This window comes from Acipenser ruthenus, unplaced genomic scaffold, assembly GCF_902713425.1.
Source record: "Acipenser ruthenus unplaced genomic scaffold, fAciRut3.2 maternal haplotype, whole genome shotgun sequence".
NCBI lineage: Eukaryota > Metazoa > Chordata > Actinopteri > Acipenseriformes > Acipenseridae > Acipenser > Acipenser ruthenus.
The window spans coordinates 7,501-23,758 of record NW_026708470.1 but is presented as its reverse complement, the minus strand read 5'-3'; the positions used below and the strand labels follow the sequence as shown (position 1 = coordinate 23,758).

The 16,258-nt window shown below is 46.6% G+C and overlaps 1 protein-coding gene across 2 annotated transcripts in view; it reads right to left on the bottom strand.

Moving 5' to 3' along the window:
- LOC117968905 (neuroblast differentiation-associated protein AHNAK-like) overlaps positions 1 to 16,258 on the bottom strand; it is a 38,692-nt gene that overhangs the window by 18,692 nt on the left and 3,742 nt on the right. Inside the window, exons 2-5 of one of the 2 annotated variants that reach the window (XM_059021171.1) lie at positions 8,396 to 8,456; positions 2,080 to 2,146; positions 1,235 to 1,388; positions 487 to 704 (exon numbers count right to left, since the gene is read on the bottom strand). In XM_059021171.1, the coding sequence (XP_058877154.1) occupies positions 487 to 704; positions 1,235 to 1,388 (372 nt within the window). In that variant the 5' untranslated portion in view covers positions 2,080 to 2,146; positions 8,396 to 8,456. The remainder of the gene's footprint in view (positions 1 to 486; positions 705 to 1,234; positions 1,389 to 2,079; positions 2,147 to 8,395; positions 8,457 to 16,258) is intronic. The other variant, XM_059021172.1, reaches the window with a different exon arrangement.

The window sequence follows — 16,258 nt, the reverse complement described above, 5'->3', positions numbered from 1 at the left end:
CTGAGAGAGACTTCTAGTGGAAACGTTTGCCATTGAATTTACACTGAAGACACAGAGAGAGACTTCTAGTGGAAACGTTTGCCATTGAATTGACACTGAAGACGCTGAGAAAGACTTCTAGTGGAAACATTTGCCATTGAATTTACACTGAAGACACAGAGAGAGACTTCTAGTGGAAACATTTGCCATTGAATTTACACTGAAGACCCTGAGAGAGACTTCTAGTGGAAACGTTTGCCATTGAATTGACACTGAAGACGCTGAGAGAGACTTCTAGTGGAAACGTTTGTTACTGACTTTAATAACGTTTCTGCATGTAGCACTGTTGAGTGTTTCATAATTAAGCATGTATGTGATGGGAATCCGTGGCTGTAATCCATGTTGATAGCCGAAGCCTGCTTCATACAAGTGTAGTAATTCATACAAGTGCAGATGTAGTAAGTGTGCCTGTTTTGGGGTGCGTCTCTCTCTCTCTCTCTCTCTTACCAGGACCATGTCTGGGCTGGATCCCCCGTAGCGGTCGAAGCTGGCCCCCATGTCGCGGGACGACCCCTCTCCTCTGGGGGACCGGCAGGGGGATTTGTCCCCGCCTTTGCGCTGCAGTTTCAGGCCCACCGTGTGCCGGTTGAGGGTCTTCAGCAGTTCGGACGTCTCCTCGGAGCTCATGTTATCGAAGTAGATGGTAGCGCCCACGATCTGGTCACCTGAGGAAGGGAAGAGAGGATCATGAATGAATACATTTACATGAATGAAAAAAAAAAACAAGCTGACAAAACGAGCGAAGGAATATAAATGAATGGAAATGCATAAATTAAATAAATATCTGAACGAGCGAGTGAATGAGCACGAGAGAGTGAGAGCGCGTGTGCGAGCATGTGTGTGCGCGTGAGCGTGCGAGTGTGAGAATGTGTGTGCGCGCGAGCGTGCGGGTGTGAGAACGTGTGTGTGCGCGCGCGCGTGCGGGTGTGAGAACGTGTGTGTGCGCGCGCGCGAGCGAGTGTGAGAATGTGTGTGCGCGTGCGAGTGTGAGAACACGTGTGTGCGCGCGAGCGTGCGGGTGTGAGAATGTGTGTGCGCGTGCGAGTGTGAGAACGTGTGTGTGCGCGCGAGCGTGCGAGTGTGAGAATGTGTGTGCGCGTGCGAGTGTGAGAACGTGTGTGCGCGCGCGAGCGTGCGAGTGTGAGAATGTGTGTGCGCGCGAGCGTGCGGGTGCGAGAGCGCACGTCCTGCTTACCTTGGTGCACTTTCCCTGTTTTGGCGGCGGACGACTCAAGCTTCACTTCTTTGACGTAGACCTCCCCCTCGCTGCCCTCGATAGTGAGGCCGTGCTGGTCAGCCCCCATCCACTGAGGGAACAGGACCTCCCGCGGGCCCTCATCTTCATCCATCTGGAGAGAGGAGAGAGGAGGGGCTTAGAGAGACACACACAGACCCTGAGACACAGACACCGAGACGCAGGCAGAGACACAGGCAGAGACACAGACCCTGAGATACAGACCCTGAGACGCAGGCAGAGATACAGACCCTGAGACGCAGGCAGAGATACAGACCCTGAGACGCAGGCAGAGATACAGACCCTGAGACGCAGGCAGAGATACAGACCCTGAGACGCAGGCAGAGATACAGACAGAGATACAGACCCTGAGACGCAGGCAGAGATACAGGCAGAGATACAGACCCTGAGACTCAGGCAGAGATACAGACAGAGATACAGACCCTGAGACGCAGGCAGAGATACAGACAGAGATACAGACCCTGAGACGCAGGCAGAGATACAGACAGAGATACAGACCCTGAGACGCAGGCAGAGATACAGACAGAGATACAGACCCTGAGACGCAGGCAGAGATACAGACAGAGATACAGACCCTGAGACACAGGCAGAGATACAGACCCTGAGACACAGGCAGAGATACAGACAGAGATACAGACCCTGAGACGCAGGCAGAGATACAGACAGAGATACAGACCCTGAGACACAGGCAGAGATACAGACAGAGATACAGACCCTGAGACGCAGGCAGAGATACAGACAGAGATACAGACCCTGAGACACAGGCAGGAGATACACACACTTACCTTTAATCTCCAACTTCTTCAAGCAATCTCAAGCAGAAAGATTATTTCCACGTGTCCAATCCTAGCACTAGAGAGAGAGAGAGAGAGAGAGAGTCATTAAAGACAGGGCCATCTCTCTCACAGGCTCTCTGCAGGGGTGTTAATATTACAGGTCTCTCCCTTCGTAAGGCTGCAGCCAGGAGCTGTAGTTACAGAGCCGTGCCATTTGTGCTCCACCTCCTAACAAGAATGAAGGCGCTTGTGGAACGGTGTTATGGGGGAAATGGCAGCGACCATGCCAGCTTATGTGAATTTAAATCAAGGGAATTTAAATCCAGGGAAGTCATGTTAAAACTTTACAATGCATTAGTAAGACCTCACCTAGAATATTGTGTTCAGTTCTGGTCACCTCGTTACAAAAAGGATATTGCTGCTCTAGAAAAGAGTGCAAAGAAGAGCAACCAGAATTATCCCGGGTTTAAAAGGCATGTCGTATGCAGACAGGCTAAAAGAATTGAATCTATTCAGTCTTGAACAAAGACGACTACACGGCGATCTGATTCAAACACTCAAAATCCTAAAAGGTATAGACAACCCAGGGGACCTGAAAAAAGAAACAAGGACCAGGGGTCACAAATGGAGATTAGATAAAGGGGCATTCAGAACAGAAAATAGGAGGCACTTTTTTACACAGAGAATTGAGGGTCTGGAACCAACTCCCCAGTAATGTTGTTGAAGCTGACACCCTGGGATCCTTCAAGAAGCTGCTTGATGAGATTCTGGGATCAATAAGCTACTAACAACCAAACGAGCAAGATGGGCTGAATGGAGCCTCCTCTCGTTTGGAAAGTTTTATTATTATTTATTATTATTATTATTATTATTATTATTATTTATTTCTTAGCAGACGCCCTTATCCAGGGCGACTTACAATCGTAAGCAAATTTCTTATAACTGTTCCCTTGGTATAAAGCACCGCCTGTGGTGTACCTTGAAAAACGAATACACTATTGATTACTGAAAAGTAATCTTTTCCATATTACTGATTACTTTCTTATAGAAACGTTACAGATTACTTCCATTTTTTTTTTTTAACACTCCTAAATCTGCTCCTATGTGCAGTACTCCTCCTGCAGCTAGGGGGCTCCAAAGCTCCACTCGCAATCTCCCAACTTGGCTCAAAGCATGCGATGATCGCATTACCTGTTTTTCTCTTTGTTTTTTTTCTTTTTTTAAATCTAGCAACCTCGCCCTCCCCTCTAGCTAAACTACACCAGAGCTCAGCGAGAGAAACAGGAGAGAGAGAAAAAGAACGTGCTAGAGAGAGAGAGAGAGAGAGAGAGAGAGAGAGAGAGAGAGAGAGAGAGAGAGAGAGAGAGAGAGAGAGAGAGAGCTGCAAGCTGGACCACACCCTAACCAAGAGCAGAAGAAACTCAAGTTTCCAAGCAGCTGATTGATCTCAGAACTTTGATCTTAAAAGGATCCCAGTGATTCAGCATCAACACCACAGCTAGGTTGCCCATTCCACCCCCTCACCACTCTCTGGGTGTCAAGAAGTGTCTCTTTCCCCCTCTGTCTCCCGAGTCCACTTCATGTCCACACTGTGTGCCCTCTGGTCCTGGTTTCTGCACTGTGTTTGAAGTGTGGCCTCGGGGGTAAACTGGGCTTTTTTCAAATCCTGTGTTTGTGAAACTTGTTCAGGATATGGAGTTTCCACGTGATGGAACTGGCAGGCGTGATTTCCACGTCTGTGTGGATGCCAGACTGGGCTAATTCCTCTTGGATGGAATAAAACTGCAATTAAAAAGCACGGCTCGCGATGTTGAAATGGCGGCACGTCGTCTCCATTTTGCATTTGACAAGCCTGCAGATATTCCAGTGAGGCTGGCAGGGGCAGAGAGAGAGAGCGAACTCGTTTTGCAGCAAATACATCAACATTCGTGTTTATAAAAAACAATAAAAAAAAAGTCAAATTAAATGCAAGTGTAAACGAGAGAGAGAGAAAGACTTGGATACTTCTCTATTGTTCTCCCTCCCTCCCTCCCTCCTTCCTTTTTCTATTCGTTCACAAACACAACAAATGGTCTGTTTATCGTCAACATCACAGACTGCTTTCACTGATCTCGGTCATGGGAGTAAAGCTGAAGCGTGGAACAGGATTCTTGTAAAACACTCAAAATAACTGTTGCATATTTCAGCACGCAGATGAAAGGCAGTATTTTTCCCCCTTGTGATCCCATGTTGCAGGTCTGAGATGGTTATCTGTGTCACACACACACACACACTGTCTTTCAGCGAGGAGCTGTTCTCTCAACAGATGTTTCATTGTTTTTTTCAGCCACTCCCTCCACAGGGCGGCTCCATCAACACGGACACAAGAAGAGAAACCCCGAGCGAGAGGAGTCCGCTCAGCCCCTCACCCCTCAGCGAGAGGAGTCCGCTCAACCCCTCGGAGCTCCTCCGCTTCCTCACCCCTCACCCCTCACCCTGACCCTGAGTGAGAGGAGTCCCGCTCATCCCCTCGGAGCTCCTCCGCTTCCTCACCCCTCACCCCTCACCCTGACCCTCAGTGAGAGGAGTCCGCTCAGCCCCTCGGAGCTCCTCTGCTTCCTCACCCCTCACCCCTCACCCTGACCCTCAGCGAGAGGAGTCCGCTCAGCCCCTCGGAGCTCCTCCACTTCCCAGCAGCTCATTGATCTCAGAACTCTGTCAAGTCGGGTCTGAAGGGACCCCAGTGATTCAGCATCGACAGCGTGGCTCGCTATCCCTCAATAATCCATTCCACCCCCCTCACCACTCTCTAACCTCTCTCAGTGGGGGAAGCATATTAACCTACTTCAACAGATGCCCAATGAAACAGCCTCCCCTTGGGCGCCACGTTGGCTCGAGCCCTCTATCAGACGCTGCCTTCGGGTGAGAGCCGTTCTGGCCACTTTCCTAACAGGCTCTATAGAAACACTGAATCCAGAGGAGGAGGTGGGTTGTACTGTAACCCGTCACCTCCGCGCGGCCAGCGGGTTGGTAACACTGCACAAGGCGTGGTTTGCGGTCTGAGCCTCTCCTCTCTTCAGTGGGCTGGGAGGGCAGTGCTGTGCAGCACACTGGCAGGTCTGTTTGTCTCTCTCTCTCTCTGCCAGACCACACAGGCGGCACCCAGGATCCTGAACAATGCGCCACACCCAGAACTGAACAGCTTGATTTGAATACTGTGTACTTGGATTTCCTCAGCTATATTATATATATATGAATATTAACATCTGGAAAGTGTTTGTGTAGATCCTGTTGTGGTTTAAACGTTTCAAAGGCTTTGTCGTTGACGCACCCAGTGCCAGCTCTACACACTCAGAGATATTGTAAGTGTAGCGACTGCAAGGGCGTTCCAATGGAGAGGGGATTTATAATGTGAGAGAGACAGACAGAGAGGAAAGAAAGAAAGAAAGAAAGAAAGAAAGAAAGAAGAGAGAGAGAGAGAGAGAGAGAGAGAGAGAGAGAGAGAGAGAGAGACACAGACAGACAGACAGACAGAGAGAGAGAGAGAGAGACAGACAGACAGAGACAGACAAGGAGAGAGGCAGGAGAGAGGCAGAGTTCCATTTTACATTCCTACGGTGACAGGGTGGCAACGAGACAGAGACTCAGAAGCCAGGAAACTGCAGTACAAGCTCTAAAGAGCACTTTAATAGACAAAAAACCACACAAAAGCACAAACAAGAGACACAGGGGCAAAATAAAGTATTAACAAACACACCAGAACTGTTGAGGCTGGGCAGAGCCTTCACTGAACTTTTTAAAGACAATACAGAGACACACAAACAACACAGGCTGACTCACCAAGCTCCTCTCCCCCAACGGAGCCCTGGGCTCTCCTTTCATGGGATGTTGCTGGAGCCTAATTAATCAATAATCAGCCATTATCTAATTAAGGCTCCAGCCACATTCTCACATGTTTTTGGCAGGGAGGAATTAACCCCATCCCTGCCAACCACCAGCAAACACTAATACATAAACACAGGCAGAGCTGTGACTCTGCCTCGCCTACCTCCATTTAATTAGTATCTTTACATTGATGTCCATAATGTTTACATTATATACTGTACTTTGATCTGCTTTGACAACACTGCTAATGTCACGTCAATACAGCACCTTTGAATTTGAGAGGAGAGAGAAATGCACTTCCTGTTGTCCTGCCCAAAATACACAGAGATACGGGAGAGATATATCCCCCAATTCAAAAAACAAATGGCAGAGTTTAACCTCCTCTCCAATTCGAGTAAAATCCCCATCCTTCTAGGAGAGGAGGAGCGAACTGCAAATCTAGCAGCACAGTATGTGTCTGCCTGCCACAACCTGAGGGACAGTGTGTGACACCCTGCATACACGACCAGGGGGTACTGGTGATAGGGAGGGAGGGAGGTAGTTATATTGTTCAAAGGGAAGGGAACAATGTTTTTTTGTGTTTGTTATGTTCTGTAATTGTATTTCTGTTTTGTATTATAAAAGCTTTGGCAATACCTGAGCGCTCTCGTCATGCCAATAAAGCATGTTTGAATTTGAATTTGAGAGAGAGAGAGAGAGACACACACACACACACACACACACACACACACACCGCGGTGTGCAGCTGGGATCAGTGAGCTTCTCTGACCTCGCATTCTTCCCAGCTGAGTCACACAGTGCAGCCGTGCTCTCTCTCTCTCTCTCTCTCTCTCTCTCTCTCTCTCTCTCTGATCCGCGGAGCGCCGAGAGGTAGTTTCAACAGCTCTTACCAGGGCAGCGGAAACCGAAGCCAAATCCAAAAGGAAAAATTAAAATCCGGGAGCGATCCGGCCGCACAAAAAAAAAAAAAAAAAACATGTAAAATAAAACTCAGACGCTCGCAGACAACACTAAACTAAAAAAACAAAAACACACGCGCCTCCGTGCAGGGTCCGAGAGCCTCAATACCACACAAGGGCCTCGACACGCCTCCCTTTGAAGAGGTGCGTCTGTCCCACAGTAAAAAGTGTCCCACAGTAAAAGCACAGCAGTGTCATAAAGCACAGTGAAAGCATGGCAAAGCACAGGCAAGCATTGCAAGAACAGAGAGCTGTGCTGAAACACATTAATACACACATCAAACCAGGGCAAACTGCAGTAAATGCATTGCAGGCATGCATGGTAAACCTGCAAACACATCGTGCAAAAAAGTCTGTGGTCAGTTTTAGAAGGGCTGCGTGTCTCAGCTCAGTACTGTGCTCAGCAATCTCCCTTTAATAGAGTAGATGCACAAATGTCTGCCTGCCAGCCACACGACACCTCCTCAACCAAAACACCATGCAAACACAACCCACAAGCCAACCCCACAGTGCCTCTGCATGACTGCAGCGGAGATTCAAAACACCTTCCCACGTCCCGGGAACTCAGCAAGGGGAAAAAAACAAAAAAAACAGATAGTCTCTTTATTTTTATTGGAGGAGAGAGAGAGAGAGAGAGAATTCTTTGCCAGATATTTTTTCTCACAGAAGCGAAGGATTCCTGGCTGGGTGGGTGTGTTTTTTTATAGTGCTTACAGCATTCAAAAAGATGGTCAGCACTCCTTTAAAAGAGAGGTGGTGATCATGTTAATAAAGCTACTAAGAGGTGAGAGAATGGGTTGTAAAGGAATCGGTCAGCGCTCCTTCAAGCCCGCCTCTCCGATGTTTACGTGGCTGGGAGCCACGTTTCCAGAACGGAAATCTCCACGGGCTTTCTAAAGAGCCCTCCCTCTCAGCCGGGGAGACACGGCTCAGCGACTCCAATGCAAATTCAAAACGCTGGGAGCAGACCGGCGCTCGACAGTGAACTGCCCTTCATGGACGAGCACACAGAGCTGCAGCGAGAGGGGCAGCAACGCCAGCGTCTTCCAGAACCGTGTGTTACGAGCAAACCGGCAGACCGACTCTTTATACAATCCATCCCCGCGCACGAAGGGGTTCATTAGACCAGAGGAGTCGTACTTCTATCCCTGATCGGTCTGTCTGAATATACCAATATAAAATGTAGCTCTCTTCACTATACAAAAAAGAAAGCTAAAAACCTCCTTCAACCAAACTCTACAGGGATGGGAGCGAGACTCCCGCTGCACAGCGCTGTGATCCAGTCCTGCTTTCACTGGGAGTTTAATAATCAGACACACCTGAGCTTGTTAGCTAGACACACTGGGGGCTGATCAAGCTGGTAGCAGTGAAACCTGGACTGGATCACACTGCTGTGCGATGGGAGTCTTGCATATGAACGGATATGAGAGACAGGGTCAGCTGTGCACAGTAACTCATGTAAGAGACCCCCTTGCACACACAGAGCTGCTCTCTACTCGTACCTGCAGCCTCGTTCACTCTTCCAGGTCACTTTGCTTTCTGCCGGTCTTTCTGTCGTTCAACCTGCAAGCAAAGAGCAAGAGGAGACTTAGAGAGGACATCAACACTGAACACAGAGGAACACAGAAACACTACAAGAACTTCATGAACTCAGAGACAGACGCTTCCACTGGAAGTCTCTCTCAGCGTCTTCAGTGTAAATTCAATGGCAAACGTTTCCACTAGAAGTCTCTCTCAGCGTCTTCAGTGTAAATTCAATGGCAAACGTTTCCACTAGAAGTCTCTCTCAGACACACTCAGTAAATGCTGCAGGTTTTAGGGATAGAGATGAAGCAGGGAGCCCGAGAACAACTGGTACAAAAAGAACAGCGTGTCCCGACTCTCCTACACGCACACACACACACAGAGACACACACACACAGAGACACAGACACACACAGAGACACACTCGAGTCTGCTCTCCTGCTCCAGGAGACTCGCAGGGTGCAGTCCCAGCATGCTCGGGGGCCGCAGGGCTCACTCATTCACATCCCAACCTGCCTGGAGTCATCAACACAGAGCAGAGAACACCCTCCCTGTGAGGGGATACCCACCCACCCACCCACCCACCCACACACAAACACAGAGCAGGGAACGCCCTCTCTGTGAGGGGATAGCCACACACCCACCCACCCACCCACACACACACACACACACACACACACACACACACACACAGAACACCCTCCCTGTGAGGGGATACCCACACACACACACACACACACACACACACACACACAGAGCAGGGAACGCCCTCCCTGTGAGGGGATACACACACACACACACACACACACAAAGAACAGGGAACGCCCTCTCTGTGATTGCACAGAGCGCTCATCAGACACTGAGACACACACACACACACACACACACACTGAGACAAACGCAGAGCAGGGAACGCCCTCCCTGTGAGGGGATACACACACACACACACACAGAACAGGGAACGCCCTCTCTGTGATTGCACAGAGCGCTCAGACACTGAGACACACACACACACACACACACACACACACACAAACAGTCATTACTGCAGGTCAGCATCACACCCATCACCACAAACTCCTGCCAGACTACCTGCCTGACTCAGAGAGCTTAGAAACATACGAGACACAGACACACCACAGACTAGAGGGAGAGGAGAGAGGGAGGAGGGAGGAGGGAGGGTCTGTCACACAGAGACGAGAGAACGAAACACACTCTCAACACGAGCACAGGGAGACGCACCCCACACTTAGAAACATATTATAAGAGACACAGACACACCACAGACTAGCTGATATAAAACTGAGGTACGGGGAGAGGGGAGAGGGAGGAGGGAGGGTCTGTCACACAGAGACGAGAGAACGAAACACACTCTCAACACGACCACAGGGAGACGCACCCCACACTTAGAAACATATTATAAGAGACGCAGACACACCACAGACTAGCTGATATAAAACTGAGGTACAGGGAGAGGGGAGAGGGAGGAGGGAGGGTCTGTCACACAGAGACGAGAGAACGAAACACACTCTCAACACGATCACAGGGAGACATCGACACGTATTCATTAATAATAATAATAATAATAATAATAATAATAAATAATAATAATAAATGCGAGTTGGCCAGGACATGTATTCCTGTTTCTAAGCCCGAAGGATACAGAATTCCTGCCCCTCCTGTGTGGTAATAAAAACTCTCTCTGAAGAGCACAATGGAAATCGAGGAGCTCAGAAAACACCCCCAAGCCCGACTGGATTTTCAGGTTTACCCCCCCCCCTCGGGGCGCGGTGCTGCGGAGTTAACCCTCGCACTGCCGGCCTGTCTGAACACACCCGCTGCTCCCATTCTGCAATGGAACTCAACTCCAACGTTTAAAAACACAAAATCCTGCCAGACTTTATTAGGTCAGTTATAATAATCAACAAAACATACAGATTATAAAAGCAACTGTCAACATGTTTACAAAACACAGAGAAATCTAATGCACAAAACACAGTGAAATCTAATCTAATGCACAAGACACAGTGAAATCTAATGTGCAAGACACAGTGAAATCTAATCTAATGCACAAAACACAGTGAAATCTAATGTGCAAGACACAGTGAAATCTAATGTACAAGACACAGTGAAATCTAATGCACAAGACACAGTGAAATCTAATGCACAAAACACAGTGAAATCTAATCTAATGCACAAGACACAGTGAAATCTAATGTGCAAGACACAGTGAAATCTAATCTAATGCACAAAACACAGTGAAATCTAATGTGCAAGACACAGTGAAATCTAATGTGCAAGACACAGTGAAATCTAATGTGCAAGACACAGTGAAATCTAATCTAATGCACAAAACACAGTGAAATCTAATGTGCAAGACACAGTGAAATCTAATGTACAAGACACAGTGAAATCTAATGTGCAAGACACAGTGAAATCTAATGTACAAGACACAGTGAAATCTAATGTGCAAGACACAGTGAAATCTAATGTGCAAGACACAGTGAAATCTAATGTGCAAGACACAGTGAAATCTAATCTAATGCACAAGACACAGTGAAATCTAATGCACAAGACACAGTGAAATCTAATCTAATGTGTAAAACACAGTGAAATCTAATCTAATGCACAAGACACAGTGAAATCTAATCTAATGCACAAGACACAGTGAAATCTAATGCACAAGACACAGTGAAATCTAATCTAATGTGTAAAACACAGTGAAATCTAATCTAATGCACAAGACACAGTGAAATCTAATCTAATGCACAAGACACAGTGAAATCTAATGCACAAGACACAGTGAAATCTAATCTAATGCACAAGACACAGTGAAATCTAATGTGTAAAACACAGTGAAATCTAATGTGTAAAACACAGTGAAATCTAATGTGTAAAACACAGTGAAATCTAATCTAATGCACAAGACACAGTGAAATCTAATGTGCAAGACACAGTGAAATCTAATCTAATGCACAAGACACAGTGAAATCTAATCTAATGCACAAGACACAGTGAAATCTAATGCACAAGACACAGTGAAATCTAATCTAATGCACAAGACACAGTGAAATCTAATGTGTAAAACACAGTGAAATCTAATGTGTAAAACACAGTGAAATCTAATGTGTAAAACACAGTGAAATCTAATCTAATGCACAAGACACAGTGAAATCTAATGCACAAGACACAGTGAAATCTAATGTGTAAAACACAGTGAAATCTAATCTAATGCACAAGACACAGTGAAATCTAATGCACAAGACACAGTGAAATCTAATCTAATGCACAAGACACAGTGAAATCTAATGTGTAAAACACAGTGAAATCTAATCTAATGCACAAGACACAGTGAAATCTAATCTAATGCACAAGACACAGTGAAATCTAATGTGCAAGACACAGTGAAATCTAATCTAATGCACAAGACACAGTGAAATCTAATGCATAAGACACAGTGAAATCTAACTTAATGCACAAGACACAGTGAAATCTAATGCATAAGACACAGTGAAATCTAATCTAATGCACAAGACACAGTGAAATCTAATGTAATGCACAAGACACAGTGAAATCTAATGCACAAGACACAGTGAAATCTAATTTAATGCACAAGACACAGTGAAATCTAATCTAATGCACAAGACACAGTGAAATCTAATGTGTAAAACACAGTGAAATCTAATGCACAAGACACAGTGAAATCTAATCTAATGCACAAGACACAGTGAAATCTAATCTAATGCACAAGACACAGTGAAATCTAATGTGTAAAACACAGTGAAATCTAATGCACAAGACACAGTGAAATCTAATCTAATGCACAAGACACAGTGAAATCTAATCTAATGCACAAGACACAGTGAAATCTAATGCGCAAGACACAGTGAAATCTAATGTGCAAGACACAGTGAAATCTAATGTGCAAGACACAGTGAAATCTAATGTGTAAAACACAGTGAAATCTAATCTAATGTAATTCTCAAAAAACAGCAGGGTCACAAAGTGTCTGAAGATCGGAGCATGAGCACGTCTCCGTGTGAAACACACCACAGGAGAGAGAGGGATCGATCTGGGAAAGGCTGCTCTTGAACTGCAAACCACTCAAACCTGCTGCTGCTGCTGCTGCACCCAGTCCTGGGGTTCAGAGCTCCCCTCAATGAAGTCTAGTGTTATTATTATTAATATTGAAATGATCAGGAGCCAGGAGTTTGAGCAGGGTTACAAACTCACACTAGCCCTGCTGCTGCTGCTGCTGCTGCACCCAGTCCTGGGGTTCAGAGCTCCCCTCAATGAAGTCTAGTATTATTATTATTATTATTATTATTATTATTAATATTGAAATGATCAGGAGCCAGGAGTTTGAGCAGGGTTACAAACTCACACTAGCCCTGCTGCTGCTGCTGCTGCACCCAGTCCTGGGGTTCAGAGCTCCCCTCAATGAAATCTAGTATTATTATTATTATTATTAATATTGAAATGATCAGGAGCCAGGAGTTTTTTGCAGGGTTACAAACTCACACTAGCCCTGCTGCTGCTGCTGCTGCTGCACCCAGTCCTGGGGTTCAGAGCTCCCCTCAATGAAGTCTAGTATTATTATTATTAATATTGAAATGATCAGGAGCCAGGAGTTTTTTGCAGGGTTACAAACTCACACTAGCCCGGAGTTTCTGTTAAGAGCGCGGTCGCTGCTGTGTATTTTGACACACATATCTTTAACAACGGTTAAGGAAAGTGTATTAACGTTTCAACTATGAAATAATAACTTTGAAGAGACTCAAACAGACGAACCCACAGAATGCGGGCGGATTCTCTCGGACGCGTCTCGTTTGACAAGCAGGAAGCCGTCAGCAGGAAGCTGGGCTATCAGACGCAGCCAGGCAGGATTCCCTGAGCACAGGCACAGAGACACACAGAGACAGACAGGCAGAGAGACACAGAGACACAGAGACAGGCAGAGTGACATGCAGGCCAAGAGACAGAGAGACAGAGAGGCAGAGAGACAGAGACACAGGCAGGCAGGATTCCCTGAGCACAGGCAGAGACACACAGAGACAGACAGGCAGAGTGACAGGCAGGCAGAGAGACACAGGGACAGGCAAAGTGACAGAGAGACAGAGAGACAGGCAGAGACACACAGAGACAGACAGGCAGAGACACACAGAGACAGAGAGACACAGAGACAGACAGAGAGACAGGCAGGCAGAGACACACAGAGACAGAGAGACAGGCAGGCATGCAGAGACGGGCAGGCAGAGAGACAGGCAGGCAGAGAGACAGGCAGGCAGAGAGACAGGCAGGCAGAGAGACAGACAGGCAGGCACCTCCCCTGTAACCATTACCAGGAACAAACAGAAAGATTGAATAAATAAATAAATTAATTAATTAAATAATTAATTAAATAAAGTGACTCCTGTTGCATAGCCGTTTGATCCATTCCTGGTTTTACTTTGAGTTGAATGAGTTTGTTTGTTTGTTTGTGTTTCTATTGAAGACAGTGAGGAGGGGAGGGGTCTCTGTGTGTCGAACCCTGACTGACTCGTCCAGGGGTGTGAAGTTGCTCTGTCCTGAATCTGTAACCCTGATCAGAGATCTGCTTGTGAAACAAAGGCGTTGGTTTGCAGTGGAGACTGCACAGCGCCTCCAGCTAACAGTGTTTAATCAGGCTCCTCTGGACACTGCAGCCCTTCATTTGAAACTTTACCGGGAGTCTCTGCTTCTTATCATGTGCAGCTCTGGCTAAGTTTTGCATCGCCTACAAATTTTAGGATTGAGACAAATAAAAAAAATAAAAATAAAATAAAACCTATATTATGAACATAATACTGATCTTTTATCCAAACATCATGTAATCGAAGAAACTACAAAATGATACTGGGAAAAAATAAAGAGTCTACCGGAAGTCATGATAGCAGACCAGCAGTATTTCAATTCAGATTTCGAAACGTCGAGCTGTCAATTCATAAAGAACGAGTTCTAAAATTAGCATTAGAGTTTCATCACAACTTAATGAGAGATTCCACAAGAACTGTCAGCGTGGCACAAACACACACACACACTGACACACACACTGAGACACACACACACACTGAGACACACACAGAGACACACACACACACTGAGAGACACACACACACTGAGAGACACACACACACTGAGAGACACACACACACTGAGAGACACACACACACTGAGAGACACACACACTGAGAGACACACAGACACAAACACACACTGAGACACAGAGACACACACACACACACAGACACTGACACACACACTTACACTGAGACACACAGAGACACAAACACGCACACACAGAGACACACACACACACACTGTGACGCTTTCAATGAAATAACCCCCCCCACCCCCTATACCCCTTCACTATACTAACCCCCCCCACCCCCCCCCACCCCCCGTGAAGTTTCAGGGCTGTGGTTTTCTTATCAACGAATCTCAGACATTCACTCTGATCTGAGTCAACACAAACCCCACTTATCAAGGTATTTATGAGGAGAAGAGCTAGATAAGAACACAGAGAGAGGAGAGGAGCGCTGCCCAGACCAATCGATACATAAAGACATTGAACACACACACACACACACACACACACACAGAGGAGAGGAGCGCTGCCCAGACCTATCGATACATAAAGACATTGAACACACACACACACACACACACACACACAGAGGAGAGGAGCGCTGCCCAGACCTATCGATACATAAAGACATTGAACACACACACACACACACACAGAGGAGAGGAGCGCTGCCCAGACCTATCGATACATAAAGACATTGATCACACACACACACACACACACACACACACACACACACTAATGCAGCCTGGCCGCACACAGCAACCCCCACGGGAAGCGTGTCTGCTGGAGCCCCGCCCCTCTCCGAGATCACGCAGCGCTGGGATTCCTCCCGTACTCGCCGCGCACGCTGCCGACGCCCGGCTGCTCATTTTAAACGGAGCCACTGCGTGCAGTGAATGGCAAAGTCAGAGTTGAAACATCCTGCAATTCAAACTCGTCCTGACCGCTCTTTAAATAAACAAATCAAACTTTCCTCAATTCACTTTTTTTTTTTTTTTTTAGCATCTAAATACAGTTCAAGGAGACAAAATGTCCAACTTTTCACTTAATGGAAACATCTGGTGCTGTATGCGTTACATTAGAGAGGAACGTTTCAAAATGACTGTCTTTAAAAACGTGGGTCCCATTTCGCGATAAAGAATATTTATCGGCTCCTCTGTCAAAGGCATTGTAGCTCTGTATACAGTGCCAAGCCTGAATCACACCCTGCTAGATTTCAAACTGCATTTGCATCTTATCCCACAGATTTTATTCAAATATTTTGTATCCGGTGCCGAGACCTCCCCCTCTCCCCCTCTCTCTCTCTCTCTCTCTCTGTGTGTGTGTGTGCGTGCGTGCCTGCGCGCAGGCGTGTTGGGTTACACACAGCAGCACCACCCGTCCGTCAACACGAGAAACATATTTTATTTTCTATCATTTTGGCACTGGAACATGAAGACACCCACGAGTCACCACCGCCTATATCGCGTTGCTAAACGCAGTGTTAAAAACACGAGCAAGCGCAGTTCAACAACTAAAATAAGTAAACAGGCATCCCTTACAAAAGTTTACAGTTGAACTTTATCCCAACGTGTTTAGAATAGTTTGTCATGTTTTTAAATATGCTTTACCAGACCTCTCTGTGCTTTACAATGCTTCCCTATGCTTTACAGACCTCTCTGTGCTTTACAATGCTTCCCTATGCTTTACCAGACCTCTGTGCTTTACAATGCTTCCCTATGCTTTACCAGAC